This window comes from Pristiophorus japonicus, chromosome 6 (assembly GCF_044704955.1).
Source record: "Pristiophorus japonicus isolate sPriJap1 chromosome 6, sPriJap1.hap1, whole genome shotgun sequence".
In the NCBI taxonomy this organism is placed as follows: Eukaryota; Metazoa; Chordata; class Chondrichthyes; family Pristiophoridae; genus Pristiophorus; species Pristiophorus japonicus.
Genome location: NC_091982.1, coordinates 35,120,425 through 35,146,339, shown reverse-complemented (window position 1 = coordinate 35,146,339; position 25,915 = coordinate 35,120,425). Strand labels below are relative to the sequence as shown.

The following is a 25,915-nucleotide window of genomic DNA, read 5'->3' as shown; positions in this document are numbered from 1 at the left end:
AGTAACTATCCGATGGCCTTTGTGGATGGGACTAGTACTTTTATTGCCAGTTTGTGCCAAACTACGAGAGATTTTGTGCTGTGGGACCATCCATGTCCATCAGGAACTGGGTTGAGATTGCCTTGTATTGCCAGAGATGCAGACTCAATGTATTAGAGATATTCAAGATCATTATAAAGGTATAATTTGTCTAAACAAGGAAGTCATGCACTGGCCATACCTCCAGAAGAATCCTGCTTTGGTAAGTCTGTTGCTCTGTGAAGTTGCACCTGGGTGACAATACGTGGATAGCGAAAAATAATGTTCCAACATGTCACCTGTGGCTTGTCAAGGGTCATCTCTCTAGGATTAAAGGTCAGGACAGAATGGAAAATGTTATGGTCACATATAGATCATAGTAGATCACGTTGTCACTGCCCTACCATCTTTTCATTTAGTCTCTTGCTCATTGTCTTATTCAGGTCGCTCAGTAATTGATCACAGACTGACTGTATGGTGCAATCTACTCCTGTTAATTCAGTCATTTGCATCTCCTTTCTAACATGTTAAAATCACAACAGGGTCCTGATGGTATTGTAGGCCTCCTATTTGCATGTATTTGTGAGGCACCAGTTCTGGTGGGCGACTCAGAGGCCTAACAAAACTGCACAGTTATTATGGTGACCGAAGAGAATTGAGCAGAAATGGGACATTGAGTATCCCAAAGCAATATCGCCTCTGCTACTGCCCCATCCCTGCTGGGTGGGGGGAATTAAAATTCCCCTTCCTGTATTGGGAATGGCAAATGAACTTTAGCTGCAATCTTAGCATGTGAGGTGTCCTCATGTGGAACATGGAGCTTCAAATGAAACAAGTGCTCTGACCATTTTAGGGATCAATTAATGAGTTCTACTATCCTGGAGTCCACATCTCCAATATCTCTGTTAATTAAATTAGCATGTGCTGCCAATTGTTTTAATGTTTATATATATATATGTATGGAGGTTTTGAAAACCGGCACGTAACCATCAGGCGGTTAACCGAGAAGTTAGGTGGCGAGTGGGTAGGAGCATCAGCTGCACAATTTCCCAGTCTCTGTTTCTCCAAATTCAGCCAAAGGAAGTAATATTTCTGTGCAGAACGTTCACCCCAAGGGCTGGATTTTTGGCTTTGATGATTTCGGGCGGTAATGGCGATGGGGCGGTAAAGTTTGCACCTGGGAACAGTTTGCGCCTCAGTCATCAAAATTGGACAGCTGGGTCCTGAGTCTGTGGCACAGTGCTAAGGGAGGGGTTCTACACCTCTCTTAGGCATTAGCATGGGAAAATCCCGAGTTAAGGGTTGGCCCAGGAGTGCTCCAAGAGACGCCTGGGGAGAAAAAAAAAAACCTGGGAAAAAAACACACGAAAACATTCCCAATACATAGCCCATGCCACCACAACATAACTCACAATAAAAAAGAAAAAAGAAAAAACAATCACACTTACCTTAGGACGGCATTACTTACCTCTGCAGTCGGTATAGGTTGGACGACCCGCTTTCCTAGGCATTCACTGCGGGGCACGCTACGGGGCGTACGGGTCGGGTTGGAGTCAAAAAGCGCGTGGGTGTTGCAACCAGGGGCGTTCCACACCGGTGCAGCTCTACCGGGCGGTACTGCTCCGCGCCGTCACAAAGCTGGCCCCAAAAACCTCCAGCGGGGCGCTGGAGGTGGAGCGCCTGCGCAGAAGTCCTCACTGCCGCCACTGCTGCCGCTCCACGGTGAAAAACAGAACATAAAAGACTGGAAAATCTGCCTCTAAATCTCTGCCATACAGTCCAGGAAGGTCCAGGTTTGGATCTGCACTCTGTGCTGAGTTAGACTGGTTGGGCCGAATGACCTATTTCTGTGCCGCTTATCCTATGTGGTGTTAGGTGTGCTGCAATTTACCACAGTGCCTCTGGGTGAGAGAAAATTGGCCAGAGGCTGTCCCTCCTGATTGCGATCAAACAACCCCTGCTGTAGAAGCACATGCATGGTAGGCAAGTGAGAACAGCAATCAACATCAAGAATTATGTAGAATTACATAGAATCTATAGCAATCGGCCCAAATAGTCTATGCCGGCATTGATGCTCCACACAAGCCTCCTCTCACCCTCTTCATCTAATCCTATTACCATATTCTTCTATTCCTTTCTCCCTAATGTGCTTATCTAGCTTGCCCTTAAATGCAGCTGTGCTATTCGAACTGTAAAATAAAAAAGCGGCGATCACACTGCTGGCCGTGTATTATAGACCCCCAAACAGTGGGAGGGAGATAGAGGAGCAAATATGTAGGCAAATTGCTGTAAAGTTCAAAAACCATAGGGTAGTAAGAGTAGGGGATTTTAACTGTCCAAATATTGATTGGGACAAATATTGTGTGAAGGGTATAGAGGGTGCGGAATTCTTAAAATGCATACAAGAGAACTTTTTTAGTCGGTATGTAGCAAGCCCAACACGAGAGGGGGCGGTTTTGGATTTCGTTTTGGGGAATGAAGCTGGGCAGGTTGAAGGGGTATTAGTGGGGGAGCACTTGGGTGCCAGTGACCATAATTCAGTCAGATTCAAGTTAGTTATGGATAAGGACAAGGATAGGCCTGGAATAAAAGTCTCAAACTGGGGAAAAGCTAATTTTGTTAAGTTAAGGAGTGATTTGGCCACAGTGGACTGGAAACAGCTACTTGTGGGTAAATCAGTGTCGGAACAGTGGGAGGCATTCAAAGAGGAGATCCGGAAGGCGCAGGCCAAACATGTGCCCTTAAAGAAAAAGGGTGGAAATAATAATTCTAGAGCCCCTGGATGTCTAGCGAATTACAGGGGAGGATAAAGAAAAAAAGGGAAGCTTATGTCATATACCAATGGCTAAATACTATAGAATCTTTGGAGGAATATAGAAAGTTAAGAGGCAAAATTAAAAAGGATATTAGGAATGCTGAGAGCACGAAAAATTCTTGGCTAATAAAATTAAGGAAAACACAAAGATGTTCCATAACTATATTAAGAGTAAGAGAGTAACTAAAGAAAGGATAGAGCCTATTAGAGACCATGAGGGTAATCTTTGTGTGGAGGCGGAAGATGTTGGTGAGGTTAGAAACATAGAAACATAGAAAATAGGTGCAGGAGTAGGCCATTCGGCCCTTCGAGCCTGCACCGCCATTCAATAAGATCATGGCTGATCATTCCCACAGTACCCCTTTCCTGCTTTCTCTTCATACCCCTTGATCCCCTTGGCCGTAAGGGCCAGATCGAACTCCCTCTTGAATATATCCAATGAACTGGCGTCAACAACTCTCTGCGGCAGGGAATTCCACAGGTTAACAACTCTCTGAATGAAGAAGTTTCTCCTCATCTCAGTCCTAAATGGCCTATCCCTTATCCTAAGACTATGTCCCCTGGTTCTGGACTTCCCAACATCGGGAACATTCTTCCTGCATCTAACCTGTCCAGTCCCGTCAGAATCTTATACGTTTCTATGAGATACTCTCTCATCCTTCTAAACTCCAGTGAATAAAGGCCCAGTTGATCCAGTCTCACCTTAATGAATACTTTGCATCTGTTTTCAAAAAGGAAAGGGGCAATGCAGGTACTGCTATCGAGGAGGAGTGTGATATTCTGGATGACATAAACATAATGAGAGAGGAAGTATTAAGGGGTTTAGTAGCTTTAAAAGTAGATAAGTCCCCAGGCCCAGATGAAATGCATCCCAGGCTGTTGAGCAAAGTAAAAGAGAAAACAGCAGAGGCCTTGACCATCATTTTCCAGTTATCTTTGGATCTGGGCATGGTGCCGGAGGATTGGAGGACTGCTAATGTAGTACCCTTGTTTAAGAAGGGAGAAAGGGATAGCCGAGTAATTACAGGCCTGTCAGCCTAACTTCAGTGGTGGGAAAATTATTGGAAATAATCCTGAAAGACAGGATAAATCTACATTTGGAAAGGCAAGGATTAATTAGGGACAGTCAGCATGGATTTGTTAAGGGAAGATCGTGTTTGACTAACCTGATTGCATTTTTTGAGGAGGTAACAAAGAGGATTGACGAGGGTAGTGCGTACAATGTCGTGTATATGCACTTTTGATAAGGTCCTACATGGTAGACTGGTCACGAAGGTTAAAGCCCATGGAATCCAGGGCAAAGTGGCAAGTTAGATCCAAAATTGGCTTTGAGGTAGGAAGCAAAGGGTAATGGTTGATGGATGTTTTTGTGACTGGAAGGATGGTTCCAGTGGGGTTCCGCAAGGCTCAGTACTGGCTCCCTTGCTTTTTGTGGTACATATCAACGATTTAGATTTGAATATAGGGAGTATGATTAAGAAGTTTGCAGATGACACTAAAATTGGCTGTGTGGTTGATAATGAAGAGGAAAGTCATGGGCTGCAGGAGGATATCAATCTACTGGTCAGGTGGGCAGAGCAGTGGCAAATGGAATTTAATTCGGAGAAGTGTAAGATAAGGTTACGGACTTAGAGCTGGTAATTGGGATTAGACTGGATAACCTCTTATTGGCTGGTGCAGATATGATGGTAAGTACTGCAGGGAATCGACTACCGCCAGGGTGATCTCCTGGACTAGTTTCGATCCCTGGATGGGTCAGAGAGGAATTTTCCCAGATTTTTTTCCCCTAATTTGGCCTGGGTTTTTATCTGGTTTTTGCCTCTCCCAGGAGATCCGGTTGGGGTGGATTGTAGAATGTTTCAGGGTAAGGGGTGTCACAGTTGTGTGGGGTGGACTGTTTAGGCTGGATGCTCTTTACCTTTCCACCATTATTCATTGTTCATAGGTTTATATGTAACCTTCAGGGCTGCTGACTGAAGGCTGTGCAGTTCTTTGTCGGCCGGCGCAGACACGATGGGCCGAAATGGCCTCCTTCTGCGCTGTAAATTTCTATGTTTCTATTCATTTGAACTACTCCTTGTGGTCACGAGTTCCACATTCTTACACTCTTTGGGTAAAGAAGTTTCTCCTGAATTCCCTATTGGATTTATTAATGACTGTGATATCTTTACGACACCACTAACAAGCACACACACACAAGATGGCTCCTTAACAAGAACTGTGTCACATGACCTTGCCACATGACCTCTTATTGTTATTACATCAGTAGTTGTTATTACCACCGTAGTCCACTAGGTGGAGCTCTATCATACTTCACCTTCTTTATTGAAGAAATTAATCATAACAAAATAATCATTATACATAACTTGCATGGTCTACACAACAAAAGATATTAACTTATTCTTCGATATTTACAAATCAAACTTAACCACTGGTTTTCTGTTTCGAAGAGGATACCTTTTTTCTTGAACAGAACTTTCTGATCTTGTTGTAGGACTTAGACTCATTCTAGGCTGAGCCTGAGGAGAGTTTTTCTCCAAGGGCTGAAGTTGATCTACATTTGGACTCTTCACACCTTCAGACTGTTTGTCTGCCTGACTCGGACTCAGAATTAAAGTCTGACTTTCTCTCAGATTTGTTTCTCATACAGCTGATGTAGGATTTGCTACTGGTACTGTGCTTGTAATAAGACTATCTGATGAGTCAGAAATAATTGAATCATCCAACTTTCAACTCCTTCCATATGTAGGTAAAATATGATCAATGTGAATAAACCTAATCTGTCCATGATCAAACATCTTGATCAAATATGTGTGAGGACCACATATCTTCACCACTCTTCCATTTAACCATTTATGGTCATGGTTCTTCACTCTAACCTTCTCATTCAATTTCACACTTCTCTATCTTACTCTACCTCTATCTTGACTCTCTTTCTGCCTTAATTGTTTCTCTTCTACTGACTGTGCCAAGTTTGGCTTTAACAATGAGAAACTGGCTCGTAGCTGTCATTTGAAAAACAACTCTGCTGGTATTCTAACAGTAGTTGTATGAGGAGTATTCTGATAAGTAATCAGATAATTTGGCAGTTTGTGGTCCAGCGACAACTGCCATTTCCTTGGACTTGGATCCAACATTTGCTTGATGAGGGCATTTTTTACAATTTGTACTGTGCGCTCTGCTGCACCATTTGAAGCAGGGTGGTATGGTGGAACTTTGGTATGTTTCACACTGTTTCTGCTCATGAAATGTGCAAATTCTTCTGAACAAAATTGCAGCCCAGTATCAGACACAGTTTCTTCTGGGAAGCCATATAACGAAAACAATCTTCGCAAATTGTCTAGTGTTTTACTTGTTATTTTCTGCATCGGAAACGCCTCTACCCACTTCAAATGTCTATCAATCACAATGAACAATTGCTGTCCTTCTAGCTCAGCCAAATCTACATGTAGCCTTTGCCATACCCTGGGAGGCCATTTCCATGGCTGCAATGATATTGATGGTGGTTTCTTGCTCACCGATTGACATGTTGTACACTGACTGATGATGTACTCTATCTCTTTATCTAAACCAGCCACCATAAGTAACTGCATGCAAAACTTTTGGTCAAGCACTTTGCCAGCTGCTGGTCATGAAGGTCCCCTAACAATTTGGACCTGAACTTATTTGGGATAACTACTCTTGCTCCCCACATGAGACAATCTTTATCCACTGACAATTCATTCCTATGAACGAAGTATGGATTCATATCTTCCTCGGATACACCTGGTTTGGCCATCCATTTGCTATGTAATCATACACTTTTGTCATAACTGGGTCACATTTGGTTGCTCTGCCAATCTCTTGACTGGCAGCTCATCAATGTATGAAAAATAAAACACTTCTTCGACAATTGGCAACGTATTAGATAGATTACAGTGTAGAAGTTGGTTTACGGTTACTTTATTATCCCCACACAACCTAACCTTACCATCTGACTTAGGTACAACAACAATGGGTGTAGCCCAATAACTTAGATCAACCTTAGAGATAATGTTCTCAGTTTCTCGTCTTTGGAGTTCTTGCTCAACTTTCTCCTTGAGTGCCTATGGTACGGGACATGACCTACTGCACTTGAAGTCTTGGATCAGACTGCCTATTTCACCGAACACCTTCGGATACTGCTTGATGACATCATCTTTCGATGCAAATTTTGTTTCCACATGAAAACTCATTCCAATCTAACTTCAGTGATCCTAACCAATTTCTACCTATCAAGGCAGACTTGTCTCCTGCCACTACTATGAGAGGCAATGTCTGAAACTGATCTTCGATTTCTCCAGTCAAAAATTACACAACTTGTTGAGATATAGCAATTCCAGTACTACGTGCACAATTTCCATGCATATCCTGCTTCCTGCAACATCTACTTGGATGATGATACTTTGCGAATCGCTGTTAGATATCTTTGTGCTCCTGATGACGTGTATCTCCAAAACCTCCTCGTCCTGTTGCTCCTCTTCAATGCTAAGTAGTGTCTGGCGATTTATACTTCTAACATTGAAAGTTAGTTTACTCTTCAGTTGGAACACGTTCAGAATCTGCCTAGTTTTCTTGCAGCAGAAACACTCTGCCTTCACATATGGACAGCTTTGAGCAATGTGTTGTCCGAGGCACCGATAGCATGACTTTAATTCACTGTTACCTTGGCCAGTTGCTGAGGCCTTGGGGCCCAATGCCTTTTACTTTTAGCCTGCGGCTCATTTACCTCGGTTGTCTGACAACTGAAAATGGTGCGAAATTCTCGGGAGTATAGGTCGACATAGCTGTCTGACAAGCTAAGTCAAAAGTCAAGCTAGGGGTTGTCAACAATTTCCTTCTGACTGCTTCATTTTTCAACCCACAAATAAAGTGGTCATGCAATGCTCGGTCCTGAAAGTTTCCGAAATTACAGTGAATGGATAGCTTTTTTAAAACTACAATGTACTCATTGATATCCTCATCATTTAATTGATTTTGTGTTCCAAAACAATAACTTCCAGCAATTTCAAGGGACTCAGGACTGTAGTGCTGTTCTAACTTGATTAGAATCTCCATCTGAGACATGTCCTTTGGCTTGACGGGAACAAGCACATTTTTCAGGGTTTCATACACCTCGGGGCCTGCTTCAGTCAAGAAAATAGCCGTTTCCTTTTTAAAACCACCTGGTTATGGTTTACATCATCGGGGACTTCGATGATATTATTCGCAGTGAAAAACATTTCTAGCCACGCCACATACGTACCGAAAGTCTCTCGGTCATGATGGAACTCATCCAAGTGCCCTATTATTCCCATCGGCGCGGCCATCTGGACTCTGGCAATGTCGACAATTCAACTAAGTGTGCTTGAACTGTACCTTGGATTTTTAGCTGTTCTGCAGAACAAAGAACATCTCAAAGTCTCTCCATCGGTTGGCAAGATTATCCACCAACAAAAATATAATCTAGAGAATCCAAATATCCTATCCTCAACACAAATCTGTGAATTCTTTAAGACACCACTAACAAGCGCGCACACACAAGATAGCTCCTTAACAAGAACTGTGTCACATGACCTTGCCACATGACCTTTTATTGTTATTACATCAGTAGTTGTTATTACATCTGTAGTCCACTAGGTGGAGCGCTATTACAGTAACTATCTTATAGTTATGTTCCCTTAGTTTTGGACTTCCTCACACGTGGAAACATTTTCTCTGCGTTTACCCTATCAAACCCTTTCACAACTAAGGTGAGGCAATGGAAGGTGACTACTGTCATGTATCTCACACTACTGTACATAACTATATCTTACCATGCTATACATGACTGTAACTAGATATGACCTGTAACCACAAGCATACCTTACCACCAGGGGTGCACTTGCAGAAGACACTGCATACCTGCCCCACACAGGTATATAAAGCCAGGTCTCAGGCAAGTGTGGCATTCGAGAGCTGTGTAATAAAGGTGCAGGTCCTGAGTGACCCTGACTTCAGCATGTGCCTCGTGTGAGTCTGTACTGCAGGGACAGGACTTTACAGTGGCGACGAGTTATGGGATCACAGAATCAACAGAATGGCGACCAACGGCTCAGATGAAAAGTACAATGCTGGAGATAATTGGGAGGACTTTATAGAAAGGCTCCAGCAAAGCTTTGTAACCAAAGACTGGCTAGGCGATGATAAGGCAGACAAGAGAAGAGCCCATCTTTTGACCAGCTGTGGCTTGAAAACATATGCCTTAATGAAGGACCTGCTGGCACCCGAGAAACCAGCAAGCAAGTAATTTGAAGAGTTGAGCACACTGTAAGAGACCACCTGAAGCCAGCGAGCAGCCTACACATGGCCAGACACAGGTTCTACAACTACAGACGCTGTGTGGGCCAGAGCATAACCGACTTTGTGGTGGAACTTCGGAGGCTGGCTAGCTTATGTGAGTTCTCCGATGAACTAAGGAGAGAAGTACTGAGAGACTTTTTTATTGAAGGAAAATGCCACGCAGACATATTCCAAAAGCTTATAGAGACCAAGAACTTGACCCTAGAGGCAGCAGCACTGGTCGCACAGACATTCTTGGCAGGAGAAGAAGAAACGAGGTTGATCTACACTGCGGGTATGACAACTAACGAAACATCGGAACAAGGGGTTCACAGCGTGAAACAAGCCGCTACTCCCACACACAGACAAAAGCAAGAGAGCAGGCCCTCAACAGCAGGCAGTGGAGCCAGAAGCCATCAAGGGCCGCATGAACGGCCGTTCACACCTCATCAACCCACAATGCGAGCAATCAACTACAAACTGAGAGAAGCTCAAGAGAGATCAGCCAGACGCAGCTCATCCTTCGGAAACAATGGAAGCGGTCTGTGCTGGAGATGTGGGGGAAGGCATGCATCAAGGGGGTATCGATTTCAGCATGCCGTTTGCAGGAACTGCAACTATACAGGGCATCTGGCCCGCATGTGTAGAAAAACAGCAGCTCGGCTGGTATACGAATCGGAAGGGTCAGAGAGCGGACCAGAAGGCGGTGGGGACAGTGCCCGGGACACCGAGGTACAGCGGGTCAACACGATCAATGGACACTGTTCTTACAACAGGACGCCTCCAATAATGATGAGGGTCCTACTCAACGGGATATCCGTCAACATGGAACTGGATACGGGAGTGCATCAATCTCTCATGAGCGCTCAACAATTTGAACAGCTGTGGCCGCACAAAAGCAACAGACCAAAACTCACAAGGATCGACACCAAACTAAGGACCGAAACCAAAAAAATCGTCCCAGTCCTTGGCAGCGCCATGCTCTCTGTCACACACAAAGGGACAGTGAACCGACTTCCCCTGTGGATTGTCCCCGGAAATCTCCCAGCACTGCTGGGGAGAAGCTGGCTGACAAAACTAAATTGGAAATGGGATGATGTTCATGTCATGTCGTCAGAGGAAAGGATCTCCTGCTCAACAGCTCTAAGTCGATTTGAACATCTCTTTCAGCCAGATGTGGGCACCTTCAAAAGGGCTAAAGTTAAAATCTACATCACACAGGATGCTAGACCAGTCCATCACAAGGCTAGAGCTGTGCCCTATGTGATGAGGGAAAAGATTGAACATGAACTGGACAGGCTTCTGCGGGAAGGCATTATATCACCTGTGGAATTTAGCGACTGGGCAAGTACCATTGTCCCAGTCATAAAGCCTGATGGATCCGTACGAATCTGTGGGGATTACAAATCTACCATAAACAGAGTCTCCCGACAGGACCAATACCCGCTGCCCAGAGCGGAGGACCTATTTGCCACATTGGCTGGAGGAAAACTTTTCACGAACCTATCAAGAAAGACTGGATCAACTGGGCTTGTATTCACTGGAGTTCAGAAGAATGAGAGGAGACCTCATAGAAACGTTTAAAATTCTGACGGGTTTAGACAGGTTAGATGCAGGAAGAATGTTCTCAATGTTGGGGAAGTCCAGAACCAGGGGTCACAGTCTAAGGATAAGGAGTAAGCCATTTAGGACCGAGATGAGGAGAAACATCTTCACCCAGAGAGTGATGAACCTGTGGAATTCTCTACCACAGAAAGTAGTTGAGGCCAATTCACTAAGTATATTCAAAAGGGAGTTAGATGAAGTCCTTACTACTCGGGGGATCAAGGGGTATGGCGAGAAAGCAGGAAGGGGGTACTGAAGTTTCATGTTCAGCCATGAACTCATTGAATGACGGTGCAGGCTAGAAGGGCTGAATGGCCTGCTCCTGCACCTATTTTCTATGTTTCTATGTTTCTATGTAGATCTCACATCTGCGTATATGACGCAAGAATTGACTGAAGAGTCTAAGTTACTCACCACCATCAACACACATCGAGGCCTTTTCATGTACAATCGATGCACATTCGGCATCAGGTCGGCAGCTGCTATATTCCAGCGCAACATGGAGAGTCTGCTCAAGTCCATCCCGGGGATGGTTGTATTTCAAGACGTCATACTTATCACGGGCAGGGAGACCGACTCCCATCTCCGCAATTTGGAGGAAGTAGTAAAGCGGTTGGATCGGGTAGGCCTACGAGTTAAGAAATCCAAGTGTCTGTTTCTCGCGCCCGAGGTTGAATTTTTGGGCAGAAGGATTGCCGCTGATGGAATCCGCCCAACTGAATCCAAAACCGAAGCAATTCGTCTGGCACCCAGGCCCCGGAATGTCTCGAAACTGCGTGCCTTTCTCGGGCTACTCAATTACTTTGGGAACTTTATGAAGAACTTATGCACGCTGCTGGAGCCTCTCCACGTGCTACTCAGAAAGGGGTGCGATTGGTTTTGGGGGACGCCCAGGAACGCGCCTTCAATAAGGAACGCAACCTTCGATGTTCCAACAGTGTTTTGGCTTTTTTGATCCAGGTGAAAAGCTAGTTCTTACATGTGATGCGTCAACGTACAGGGTCGGGTGCGTTTTACAGCATGTCAATGGTGCGGGTAAATTACAACCCATAGCTTATGCCTCCAGGTCACTTTCGCGGGCGGAGCGCGGGTACGGTATGGTGGAGAAGGAGGCGCTCGCGTGCGTGTGCGGTGTCAAAAAGATGCACCAATACCTTTTCAGGGCCAAGTTTGCGTTAGAAACCGACCACAAGCCCCTCACATCCCTGCTATCTGAGATCAAACAGGAGATTAGGGGTGCATGCAATAAAGGTGCAGCAGTTATCATGGGTGACTTTAATATGCATATAGATTGGGTTAACCAAACTGGGAACAATACGGTGGAGGAGGATTTCCTGGAGTGCATAAGGGATGGTTTTCTAGACCAATATGTCGAGGAACCAACTAGGGGGGAGGCCATCTTAGACTGGGCGTTGTGTAATGAGAGAGGATTAATTAGCAATCTCATTGTGTGAGGCCCCTTGGGGAAGAGTGACCATAATATGGTGTAATTCTACATTAGGATGGAGAATGAAACAGCTAATTCAGAGATCATGGTCCAGAACTTAAAGAAGGGTAACTTTGAAGGTATGAGGTGTGAATTGGCTAGGATAAATTGGCGAATGATGCTTAAGGGGTTGACAGTGGATGGGCAATGGCAGACATTTAGAGACCGCATGGATGAACTACAACAATTGTACATCCCTGTCTAGCGTAAAAATAAAAAAGGGAAGGAGGCTCAACCGTGGCTATCAAGGGAAATCAGGGATAGTATTAAAGCCAAGGAAGTGGCATACAAATTGGCCAGAAATAGCAGCGAATCCAGGGACTGGGAGAAATTTAGAACCCAGCAGAGGAGGACAAAGGGTTTGATTAGGGCAGGGAAAATAGAGTACGAGAGGAAGCTTGCAGGGAACATTAAAATGGACTGCAAAAGCTTCTATAGATATGTAAAGAGAAAAAGGTTAGTAAAGACAAATGTAGGTCCCCTGCAGTCAGAATCAGGGGAAGTCATAACTGGGAACAAAGAAATGGCAGACCAATTGAACAAGTACTTTGGTTCGGTATTCACTAAGGAGGACACAAACAACCTTCCGGATATAAAAGGGGTCAGAGGGTCTAGTAAGAAGGAGGAATTGAGGGAAATCCTTATTAGTCGGGAAATTGTGTTGGGGAAATTGATGGGATTGAAGGCCGATAAATCCCCAGGGCCTGATGGACTGCATCCCAGAGTACTTAAGGAGGTGGCCTTGGAAATAGCGGATGCATTGACAGTCATTTTCCAACATTCCATAGATTCTGGATCAGTTCCTATGGAGTGGAGGGTAGCCAATGTAACCCCACTTTTTAAAAAAGGAGGGAGAGAGAAAACAGGGAATTATAGACCGGTCAGCCTGACATCGGTAGTGGGTAAAATGATGGAATCAATTATTAAGGATGTCATAGCAGCGCATTTGGAAAGAGGTGACATGATAGGTTCAAGTCAGCATGGATTTGTGAAAGGGAAATCATGTTTGACAAATCTTTTGGAATTTTTTGAGGGTGTTTCCAGTAGCGTGGACAAGGGAGAACCAGTTGATGTGGTATATTTGGACTTTCAGAAGGCTTTCGACAAGGTCCCACACAAGAGATTAATGTGCAAAGTTAAAGCACATGGGATTGGGGGTAGTGTGCTGACGTGGATTGAGAACTGGTTGGCAGACAGGAAGCAAAGAGTAGGAGTAAATGGGTACTTTTCAGAATGGCATGCAGTGACTAGTGGAGTATCGTAAGGTTCTGTGCTGGGGCCCCGGCTGCTTACATTGTACATTAATGATTTAGACGAGGGGATTAAATGTAGTATCTCCAAATTTGCAGATGACATTAAGTTGGGTGGCAGTGTGAGCTGCGAGGAGGATGCTATGAGGCTGCAGAGTGACTTGGATAGGTTAGGTGAGTGGGCAAATGCATGGCAAATGAAGTATAATGTGGATAAATGTGAGGTTATCCACTTTGGTGGTAAAAACAGAGAGACAGACTATTATCTGAATGATGACAGATTAGGAAAAGGGGAGGTGCAATGAGACCTGGGTGTCATGGTACATCAGTCATTGAAGGTTGGCATGCAGGTGCAGCAGGTGGTTAAGAAAGCAAATGGCATGTTGGCCTTCATAGCAAGGGGATTTGAGTACAGGGGCAGGGAGGTGTTACTACAGTTGTACAGGGTCTTGGTGAGGCCACACCTGGAGTATTGTGTACAGTTTTGGTCTCCTAACTTGAGGAAGGACATTCCTGCTATTGAGGGAGTGCAGCGAAGGTTCACCAGACTGATTCCCAGGATGGCGGGACTGACATATCAAGAAAGACTGAATCAACTGGGCTTGTATTCACTGGAGTTCAGACGAATGAGAGGGGATCTCATAGAAACGATTAAAATTCTGATGGGTTTAGACAGGGTAGATGCAGGAAGAATGTTCCCAATGTTGGGGAAGTCCAGAACCAGGGGTCACAGTCTAAGGATAAGGGGTAAGCCATTTAGGATCGAGATGAGGAGAAACTTCTTCACCCAGAGGGTGGTGAACCTGTGGAATTCTCTACCACAGAAAGTTGTTGAGGCCAATTCACTAAATATATTCAAAAAAGAGTTAGATGTAGTCCTTACTACTAGGGGGATCAAGGGGTATGGCGAGAAAGCAGGAATGGGGTACTGAAGTTACATGTTCAGCCATGAACTCATTGAATGGCGGTGCAGGCTCGAAGGGCTGAATGATCTACTCCTGCACCTATTTACTATGTTTCTATGTTTCTAAGTTAATAAACGGCAATGCTTCAGCGCGCATTCAACGGTGGGCACTCATGCTGGCGTCTTACGACTACACAACAAGGCACAGATCAGGCACAGACAACTGTGCCGATGCGCTTAGCAGGCTACCCCTGGTGACCACGGAAGGGTCTGACGAACAGGACTGTGAGATAGTCAAGGCAATCAATGCCTTTGAGTCCACAGGTTCGCCAAATCAGAGCTTGGACGACCAGAGACCCCACGTTATCCTTAGTAAAAAGATTTGTCTTAACTGGCGACTGGGCAGAGGCTTGCGATGCCTGCCCCGAGGAGATCATACCTTTCCATAAGCGCATGCATGAGCTGTCACTACAAGCAGACTGCCTGATGTGGGGCAGCCGAGTAGTTATGCCTCTGCGAGGCAGAGAGGCATTTGTCCGAGAGCTCCACCGCGAGCACCCGTGGATTGTTCTCATGAAGGCCATAGCCAGATCCTATGTCTGGTGGCCTGGCATTGACGCGGACTTGGAGCTCTGCGTCCGAAGATGCACCATTTGTGCCCAACTTAGTAATGCCCCCAGGGAGGCCCTCCTTAGCCTTGGAACTATGTTTGCAACGCACGGAATTCCTGATATATTGGTCAGTGATAACGGCCCATGCTTCACCAGTGCTGAATTCCAAGATTTTATAGTTGACCACGGTATAAATCACGTTAAGACGGCACCGTACAAGCCGGCCTCCAATGGCCAGGCAGAGCGAGCAGTGCAAATCATTAAACAAGGCATGCTCAAAATCCAAGGTCCCACGCTGCAGGGCCACCTGTCGCGACTGCTGCTGGCATACAGATCTCGTCCGCATTCATTGACTGGGATTCCCCCGCGCAACTATTGATGAAACGGACCTTAAAGACAAGGCTCTCATTAATCCTGCCAGACATGCATGAAATCGTTGAGGCAAAGCGCCGTAGGCTAACTGAGTACCATGACCGAAATTCGAGCGGGAGGTGGAATGAGATAGGGGACAAAGTGTTTGTGCTAAACTATGGCAGGGGTCCCAAATGGCTTGCAGGGACAGTAACAGGCAAGGAAGGAAACAGGCTACTGGTGGTACAAATGGACAATGGCCAAACCTGCCGGAGGCATGTAGACCAAGTCAAAAGTAGATTCACCAACACTGCTGAACCAGAGGCAGACTACAATGTGGAACTCACACCATGCCTGGTGGACAGACAGAGGGAACAACCTGAAGAAAGGGCAATCTCAACAGACAGCCCAGGCGAGATACCAACAATCATACTGAACGAAACAGACAGCCCAGGCGAGATACCAGCAATCACACCGCAAGAAAAACAGGCACCAAGGCAAACAACTGAACCACAACTAAGACGCCCCACGCGAGAGCATACACCACCTGAGAGACTGAATCTATAAAGACAATAAGACCTTGGGGAAGGGTGATGTCATGTATCTCACACTACTGTACATAACTGTATCTTACCATGCTACACATGACTGTAACTAGATATGACCTGTAACCACAAGCATACCTTACCACCAGGGGTGCATTTGCAGGAGACACTGTATACCTGTCCCACACAGGTATATAAAGCCAGGTCTCAGGCAAGTGTGGCATTCGAGAGCTGTGTAATAAAGGTGCAGGTCCTGAGTGACCTTGACTTCAGCATGTGCCTTGTGTAAGTCAGTACTGCAGGGACAGGACTTTACAACTACTGCCTTGGAATTGTATTACTGGAATGGAGTTGACATCCTTAGATGAGGACAGGAGGGAAGAAAATTGGAGAATAAATAAATGAAATGACAGGGTTTGGCTATGTAAACCTCCTGGCACTGACTACAGTTGTTGTGACTATAATCTGGCACCATGACAGAGTCACATGACACCATGTTGAGGATGAAGCATTTCTACAATCACAAATCCATACAATGCAACAGGGGAATGACACAACACTCAGGATATTAATAGGTCGGTAGTTAGATACTGTTCTTAGAATGCCATTGAAAACAGTTCAGCATTTCAACTTGGTTGATCTCCAGAGCACAATAATGCCAGAACTATTTCATTGTTCTGTATGTGCTCAGCTGCGCCCAGGGGAAATTAGTTTACAACTGCTGCAAACCCATTACAGTCTTAGGATGAAGACAAGCTAACTGAGGTAAACTAGGCAATGCTTATTTATAGTATTGAGCACTACTATTATAGAACTCCTTCAGATTATTTCATCCTTAGCAAACATGTTATTATAGAGTGACCTCACTATAATCTTTCCATTTGGCCATCTCTCAAACAGTGCATTGCTCGTGAATTATTTCTAAACTGAAAGGGCTGATTTTTCCGGTCCTGTCCACTTCTGTGTTCACCCCGGAGCGGCGACAATGGCAGCGGTGAGCTCTTCTGGATGGGCAGCCAGCTTCCAGCGCCCAGGGTTTTCGGGCCGGTCTCGGCAGGGCGCAGAGAATTAGCGCCTGGAGGAGGCGAGCCGGTGTGCAACACCCCTGATTGCGACCGGATTGATTTTGGACTCTCACCCGACCCTTAGCGCCGCTTAGTGCGCCCTGCTGGGACCGCCTGTAAAAACAGGTGGTCCAACCTATACCAGCTACAGTGAGGTAAGTAATGTCCACCTCAGGTAAGTGGGATTGTTTATTAAAAACACTTTTTTTTGCGATTTATGTTGTGGTGACATGGGCTATGTTGGGAATGTTTTGGGTGTGTTTTTACAGGGTTTTCTTTTCTCCCCAGGCCTCTCTCAGAGCACTCCCAACCAGGTGTTTAGCTCAGGATTTTCGTATGCTCAGAGGCCTCGCACCCTAAGAGAGGTGTTCAACGCCTCTTTTAGCACTCTGCCCCACACACGGGGCCCAACTGCCCAATTTTGCTGACTGAGGCGCAAACTGTTCCCAGGCGCAAACTGTACCACCAATATCGCTCTGAAATGAGCAAAGCCGAAAATCCATCCCAAAGAGAGAAAATTTGATATTAAAAACCTAGCTAAATAGATTAGGAGAAAACAGGGGCAGGGGGTGGCTGGGACTTAGGTTTTAATCCAACCAGGACTGTCTCCTCTGTCGATCATAAAAGTTTAATAGAAGTGGCTTTGGGTGGTCTCAACCCAGGTCTGAATATGTGCAAGTCTACAGGAAAAAATTATCCTTAACTTGGCGCTAATGAATGATCTAATTCAGAGAGGCAGCAAGAGAGGTTGGTGTGGGACTCAAAAATGTCACACCAGTACAGTAGGGCGTGCCTTACTGAGATTTGGGGTAAAGCTCATTGTTGAGAAAGAATAGAAGTGGCTTTACTCTGCATCTTACCTTGCTACACCAGATCTGGGCGTGCTGAATGCTGACACCGGGGGTCTCGATGTTCTGTCTGATTTAGATGTGGTAGTTGGTTCCCATAATGTGTGTCATTCTGTAACCTCACCGTTTCCACATTGCCGTTGTTCCTTGAAATTACTTAATTGATCTCGGAATCCTTATCCTTGTTTATATCTCCCTCCAGCCTTACCCCATCCTCCCACTGCAACTTCTTTCAGCCGCACATTTCAGCACACACCGTGCACTCTCCCCAATCTGATCCCGTGTACATCCCCCACTCCCTCCACCAACCATCGCTGGCAGAACCTTCAGTCCTCACACCATTGCACCGTGGAATTCGCGTCTTAAACCCCCTCCACCTTGCTATGCCTCTTACACCTCCAAAAACCTACCTTCTTGACCATGTTATCTTCCCGAACTTGTCTCTCAAATCCTGGATGATACTGACTCCAGTTTTGTGATGTGCAATGGGGTGTTTTGCTCCTTTAAATGTGCTACATATTGCAAGTTATTGTTAAAATGCATGACACAGTAAGGAGCAATTAACTTGCATATTTTTAAAACCGACAAAAATAAATTATAGAAATTAAACAAGACATTGGAGAAACAGTGGTTTCCACAAATGGAACTCCCTGTTTCATGTCAGTATCATTCAAGTTCTATTTACAAACCCTGCCAAGGGTTTACTATAATTTTAAAAACATAATAATTGGTGATTAGAGAAAGCAAATCACAAATAACAAAATTGTTGAGGCTAAATATTGCATGATTCCGATTCTTGTGCTATGGAGCAGATGCACTTTGAAGGAATCTCTACGGCCTAAGTACTCCCAGCGCATCCATTCTATTAAAGAAGATGTACACACATGTTCTGATTGAACTCTGTAATTAAGATTCCCAAGAGGAAAGCAGAAACATACTCACACAAATGAGGAGATCAGAAATTGAACTGAACACAGTTAACGCTTGAGTAAGAGTTCAATGGTGCCATCAGAAAGGAATTGGATAAATACTGGAAGAAGAAAACATTGCTGGGATATGGGGCAAGAGCGGGGGAGTGGGACTAACTGGATTGCTCATCGAAAGAGTCGGCACAGACTCGATGGGCCGAATGGCCTCCTTTTGTGCTGTACTTTTCTATGATTCCAAGTACACTTCTTCATTCTTTGTAACATTCCATTAAAATACAATTATTAATGTTCACATTGTTCAGGTGCCTAAATTTTGCCGCTTAAAAAAATTGGATTGCTGGGAGATGCTTTCATTTTTGTGGTAATAAATTTCACAGCACAAATAGCTGTAGTACTGCTCAATGCCTGCTGGTGGAGCCATTGTGTTCAAGTCAAAGTTCTTACAAGCATCAGCAGCTGGCCTGCAACCTCGAGCTGCTTACAGTGCAGCTATTGTCTAATCTTATCCGGCAAATCTTGGAGAATAATCAGCTAGCTCAGTTAGTAGGGGTGTCATTTAAATAATTGTGTAAGCAGTGATTTACAGTCATTTCCCAAATATCTAACATTTGATGCCAGCATGTCCTACTCTCCATGTCAATAGTGTTGTAATTAATTGCGAACAGCAGCCCTGTATACAGGAATTGATCTGTTGGCAAAGGTAGATAAACCTGGAATTTGTCAATTATTGAAAGCATTTATGAAACTACACAAGAAAGTAAATAAGCCATAAATAAAATAGTCCAATTCATTTAGCAGCTCCTTTCCATAATGAATTGATATTAGCAAAGATAGGCAAGAAGCAATCTCTAACAGCACATTTTTTTTCTGGGCAACTAGCGAATTAACCAGCAGGTACCAGTGTGCCATATTATCAAGTCAAAGAGTTAAAACAGCAACATTGATCAGCAGAAAATTCAATGCCACTCAATGATTCGATGGGGATAGGCTCAGTGTAGTGAGCATGTATTTTTTCCCATGTCTAGGTGTGTCAGAGAATGTTACCAATCTGAGCTTTTATTCTTATTTCTCCAACCAACATGCGATGTCGAAAGCTGTTGCTAATAGCAAACGTTTCCCCGTCAAGCCCACAGCCTTCTGATGTTACGTCACTGAGCGTCAATCTGCCAGTAAGTTTGTCATTAATTGTTCATGGCTTCCCAATGTTTTAAAACTAGGTTTTAGATTTATACAGAAGTCAGGCAGTAAGGTGTTGAAATCCAAGATTGATTTAAACAAGTGGAACCGATTAAATAATGCACAAGCAACGCTACTTCAAGTGCAATAAGCCAATTTTACATTTTGAAAAATACATCTCACCAGGAGTTTTCCGTGAATTTGCTCACTCAACTCAGGTTCTGTACCCAAATCAGCAGATCTGCTGATCTGTACACTGGACTGAAAGCCAACTCCTGTGCACTGAAATGCAGACGGACTGGAATGCTATTGGCTTAGTCATTGTTATGCATATTATCAGCTGAAAAAGATGGAGTGAGACACTGACGCAATGAGCATTTGCTGAGAGAAGTTGAAGAATTAGAAGTTGGTAGCTGTGTTGTAAGTGTGCCAGGCAACTGGAAGCTGTGTGAGGACTGTGTTGATTGCACTTTGTTTTAAATATATTAATGTCAAAATTAATTAAGTTAACTGGATTGTACTGATTGCGCAGTTTTAATTGAGGGAGCCACGCAAATTCTTGGGGGAGTGATCAGTTAGAGACTTGTAGTTATGAATTCATTTTGTGCTCGTGAAAGGCTGCAAGAGGCTGATTGGGTGAGATGCGATAGAGTGAGTTTTGTGCTGAGGGAGAGTGGGCTTGTACTTGCAAGCCCAGGCAGCTAAGTGAGAATGAATTTCAATGAATTCAGTGCAGAGCAGCACAGAAATTAGGAGAATAGAAATAATAAAAAAAGAAAGACTCGCATTTATATTACGCCTTTCACGACCACCGGACGTCGCAAAACGCTTTACAGCCAATGAAGTATTTTTGAAGTTTAGTCACTGTTGTAGTGTGGTGTACCCGGCAGCCAATTTGCGCACAGCAAGCTCCCACAAACAGCAATGTAATAATGACCAGATATTCTGATTTTGTTATGTTGATTGAGCAATAAATATTGGCGAGGACACTGGGGAGAATTTCCCGTTCTTCTTCGAAATACTGCCATGGGATCTTTTACGTCCACCTGAGGGAGCAGATGGGGCCTTGGTTTACATAGAAACATAGAAACATAGAAAATAGGTGCAGGAGCAGGCCATTCAGCCCTTCTAGCCTGCACTGCCATTCAATGAGTTCATGGCTGAACATGAAACTTCAGTACCCCCTTCCTGCTTTCTCGCCATACCCCTTGATCCCCCGAATAGTAAGGACTTCATCTAACTCCCTTTTGAATATATTTAGTGAATTGGCCTCAACTACTTTCTGTGGTAGAGAATTCCACAGGTTCACCACTCTCTGGGTGAAGAAGTTTCTCCTCATCTCGGTCCTAAATGGCTTACCCCTTATCCTTAGACTGTGACCCCTGGTTCTGGACTTCCCCAACATTGGGAACATTCTTCCTGCATCTAACCTGTCTAAACCCGTCAGAATTTTAAACGTTTCTATGAGGTCCCCTCTCATTCTTCTGAACTCCAGTGAATACAAGCCCAGTTGATCCAGTCTTTCTTGATAGGTCAGTCCCACCATCCCGGGAATCAGTCTGGTGAATCTTCGCTGCACTCCCTCAATAGCAAGAATGTCCTTCCTCAAGTTAGGAGACCAAAACTGTACACAATACTCCAGGTGTGGCCTCACCAAGGCCCTGTACAACTGTAGCAACACCTCCCTGCCCCTGTACTCAAATCCCCTTGCTATGAAGGCCAACATGCCATTTGCTTTCTTAACCGCCTGCTGTACCTGCATGCCAACCTTCAATGACTGATGTACCATGACACCCAGGTCTTGTTGCACCTTCCCTTTTCCTAATCTGTCACCATTCAGATGATAGTCTGTCTCTCTGTTTTTACCACCAAAGTGGATAACCTCACATTTATCCACATTATACTTCATCTGCCATGCATTTGCCCACTCACCTAACCTATCCAAGTCACTCTGCAGCCTCATAGCATCCTCCTCGCAGCTCACACTGCCACCCAACTTAGTGTCATCCACAAATTTGGAGATACTACATTTAATCCCCTCGTCTAAATCATTAATGTACAATGTAAACAGCTGGGGCCCCAGCACAGAACCTTGCGGTACCCCACTAGTCACTGCCTGCCATTCTGAAAAGTACCCATTTACTCCTACTCTTTGCTTCCTGTCTGACAACCAGTTCTCAATCCACATCAGCACACTACCCCCAATCCCATGTGCTTTAACTTTGCACATTAGTCTCTTGTGTGGGACCTTGTCGAAAGCCTTCTGAAAGTCCAAATATACCACATCAACTGGTTCTCCTTTGTCCACTTTACTGGAAACATCCTCAAAAAATTCCAGAAGATTTGTCAAGCATGATTTCCCTTTCACAAATCCATGCTGACTTGGACCTATCATGTCACCATTTTCCAAATGCGCTGCTATGACATCCTTAATAATTGATTCCATCATTTTACCCACTACTGAGGTCAGGCTGACCGGTCTATAATTCCCTGTTTTCTCTCTCCCTCCTTTTTTAAAAAGTGGGGTTACATTTGCTATCCTCCACTCGATAGGAACTGATCCAGAGTCAATGGAATGTTGGAAAATGACTGTCAATGCATCCGCTATTTCCAAGGCCACCTCCTTAAGTACTCTGGGATGCAGTCCATCAGGCCCTGGGGATTTATCGGCCTTCAATCCCATCAATTTCCCCAACACAATTTCCCGACTAATGAAGATTTCCCTCAGTTCCTCCTCCTTACGAGACCCTCTGACCCCTTTTATATCCGGAAGGTTGTTTGTGTCCTCCTTAGTGAATACCGAACCAAAGTACTTGTTCAATTGGTCTGCCATTTCTTTGTTCCCTGTTATGACTTCCCCTGATTCTGACTGCAGGGGACCTACGTTTGTCTTTACTAACCTTTTTCTCTTTACATACCTATAGAAACTTTTGCAATCCACCTTAATGTTCCCTGCAAGCTTCTTCTCGTACTCCATTTTCCCTGCCCTAATCAAACCCTTTGTCCTCCTCTGCTGAGTTCTAAATTTCTCCCAGTCCCCAGGTTCGCTGCTATTTCTGGCCAATTTGTATGCCACTTCCTTGGCTTTAATACTATCCCTGATTTCCCTAGATAGCCACGGTTGAGCCACCTTCCCTTTTTTATTTTTATGCCAGACAGGAATGTACAATTGTTGTAATTCATCCATGCGGTCTCTAAATGTCTGCCATTGCCCATCCACAGTCAACCCCTTAAGTATCATTCGCCAATCTATCCTAGCCAATTCACGCCTCATACCTTCAAAGTTACCCTTCTTTAAGTTCTGGACCATGGTCTCTGAATTAACTGTTTCATTCTCCATCCTAATGCAGAATTCCACCATATTATGGTCACTCTTCCCCAAGGGGCCTCGCACAATGAGATTGCTAATTAATCCTCTCTCATTACACAACACCCAGTCTAAGATGGCCTCCCCCCTAGTTGGTTCCTCGACATATTGGTCTAGAACATCTCATCTGAAAGCCATCACCTCCGACAGTGTGGCACTCCCTCAGTACTGCATTGGAGTGTCAGTCTGAATTATGTGCTCAAGTCTCTGGAGTGGGACCTGAACCCAAACTTTCTGACTCCGAGGCGAGAGTGCTACCCACTGAGCCAGGGCTGAGTTGGCAAATGATGTTTGCTGCATGTATAATGTGGAACATCCCAAACCTGTAAAGAATCCAGGAGGAATACATGTGCATGAAGTGTCAGAAGGTTATGTTCTTCATGAAGAGGATTGCTGGGCTTGGGGGCCAGCTGGCACTGCTCTGCAACCTCTGTGAAGAGGTACGGTTTCTGGCAGATACGTGGAGTAAGAGAAGGCAGGGTTATTCACTACAGGAAATGGGTCTGGCTTGTCCACTCGGTATCCACACATTGCATAAAGGATAGATTATAAACATTGTGACTAGAAGTAAAGGAAGTGCTTCAAAGATTGGTATACTACTGATAAGCAGAGAGTAAAAATTAGGTTAAAGAAGAGACTTATGATAAACATAGGGGGATACTAGAAAAAAAGTTCCAAATATTAAAAGTATAGAAGAGAATCAAAAGGGAGATTAAGAAGATTAAAGGGTGAGTATGAAAGAAGATGGCAGTCCACAATAAGATGGACATCTAAAATCACATAATAGATAGTTAAAGGAGGGGTGGGGCTACTTGAAAGTGATCATAGATGGGTTTGTCAAAGATAGAGATCTGGGGTTGACAGGACCTCTCGAGATGATAATTTTGACATAAATTTATGTCGAGGGTGAAGATGAGTGAGGATAGAAATACAGATAACTTAGAGGAGAGGGGACGAGTGGAATTTAGATGAAGATTAAAATCACCAAAGATGAGAATAGTTTGTGCAGAGGCAAAGTAAGGAGGGGAAGGAAGCGACTTCAGCCACAAAATAGCCAGGGGGTTTGGGAGTGTGGTAGACAAGAAGATTTTAAAAGGAGAAATGGGAATGGTGTAGAGGGTGAGATGCTTAAATGAGGAAGAGCCAGTGGTGGTACCTTTGCCATGACAACAACAGGGCAAGTGATACAGTGGAATGCAAAGTCAGGTGGGGTGGCATCAATGAGGGAGAAGGAATCACAATATGTCAGTCAGGATATCAGAGGATTTATCTAAGGTAGGGACATGCATAATGAGCCTAATTTGCAAGGAAGCGGTCATTTTGAAGGGGAATTTAGATTAGATGGTTAGTAGGAGGCCTGCAGGGAAGGTCAGGCAGATAGGGCTCAGGCAGCAGCAGAGGAGAGAAGACTGGGGAGGAAATTAGAGAGGTTTGTTCTCAGAGAGGCAGATGGATGGGCTTTGCACTGAGATAGGGGAATGGATTATTGCTTTGGGAGAGCCAATGTCAGGAGCGATGACCGCAACGGAGAATGCCAAGAGCAGAGACAATGGATGGCATGGGCCCATCCAGCAGAAAGAAAAATAAAGAACTTGCAGTCCTATTGAAGTATAGTTGCTGTTGTAAAGTAGATAAATACACAGTCAATTTGAGCACATCAATATCTCACAAACAGCAATAAAATAGATGACCAGATAATCTGTTTGTTGTTAAGTGCTGTTGGTTGAAGGATAAGTCTGGGCCAGGACACTGGGAGAACTCCCCTATTCTCCTTCAAATTGTGCCAGGGGATATTTTTTCTCTATCTGAGACTTATCTTGTTTTAAACTCTCAACAGGAAGATGGCATCTCCAACAGTAATAGGAGTTTCTGCCGCAATTACCTCCGCAAATCTCCATCCTGAAGCGGGGGGGGAAAGGTGAGTGGAGAAACTGGTGAGTGTGTTGAGGTATGAGGCAACAGGATGAGATATGGGAAATGGTTGATAACAGGGCCCAAACTGGAAAAAAGGACAGATGCTAGTGGCAGGAAGTGAGCCAGTTGACAAGAATAACACAGAGCAAGAACTTAGTGTCAGTCTGCAACACAAATACACACACAGTGAACATCGAGAACTGGCTATAGGTTACATTTGAACATTTGGCTGACTTGTACATGGCTATACAAGTCTTTGCTAGTGTCATGAGTGCTCAATAGGGACTACTGGTGATCAAAGGAATCTGGAACTGATTGTGGTTAAGCAAATCCAGGCCTGGTGGCAGAGAGAGAGAGAGAAAAAGAATCCAGGGCCTTTTGGTTCAAGAGTCCAAGCTTCAAAGCAAGTAAAGAGAGTCATAGGGTTGGTGGAAGGCAAGTAAGGTCTAGGGTCTGGCAGTGATCTTGAAAAGGGTTGGAGCCTGGTGAAGATCAAGAAAGTCCAGATCATGGTTACCTGCCTGGTTTGCGGTCAAGGCCTGACTCACAGACAGACTGAAGGTCTGGTTCCAGGCCTGGTTAGCAGGAGGTTGGGGTCAGTCAGCAGGCTGAGGTTACCAGCTGGAATAGTGCATACAGTTCTGGGGATTCCATTATAGGAGGGATATTAAACCAGTAATGTATGCACCTATGAGTATATTCAGAGGTTTGTAG

General features: G+C 44.6%; 1 protein-coding gene and 1 long non-coding RNA gene across 2 annotated transcripts in view; one reads left to right on the top strand and one right to left on the bottom strand.

Moving 5' to 3' along the window:
• Positions 1-25,915, bottom strand: part of LOC139265113 (calpain-5-like) — a 228,259-nt gene that overhangs the window by 8,231 nt on the left and 194,113 nt on the right. The window contains exon 11 of the mRNA XM_070882021.1: positions 221-342. Within this exon, the coding sequence (XP_070738122.1) occupies positions 221-342 (122 nt within the window). The remainder of the gene's footprint in view (positions 1-220; positions 343-25,915) is intronic.
• On the top strand, positions 16,642-25,268 carry LOC139265114 (uncharacterized). Its single transcript, XR_011593471.1, has 3 exons — positions 16,642-16,668; positions 19,839-19,913; positions 25,125-25,268. It is a non-coding gene; the product is annotated as an uncharacterized lncRNA (long non-coding RNA).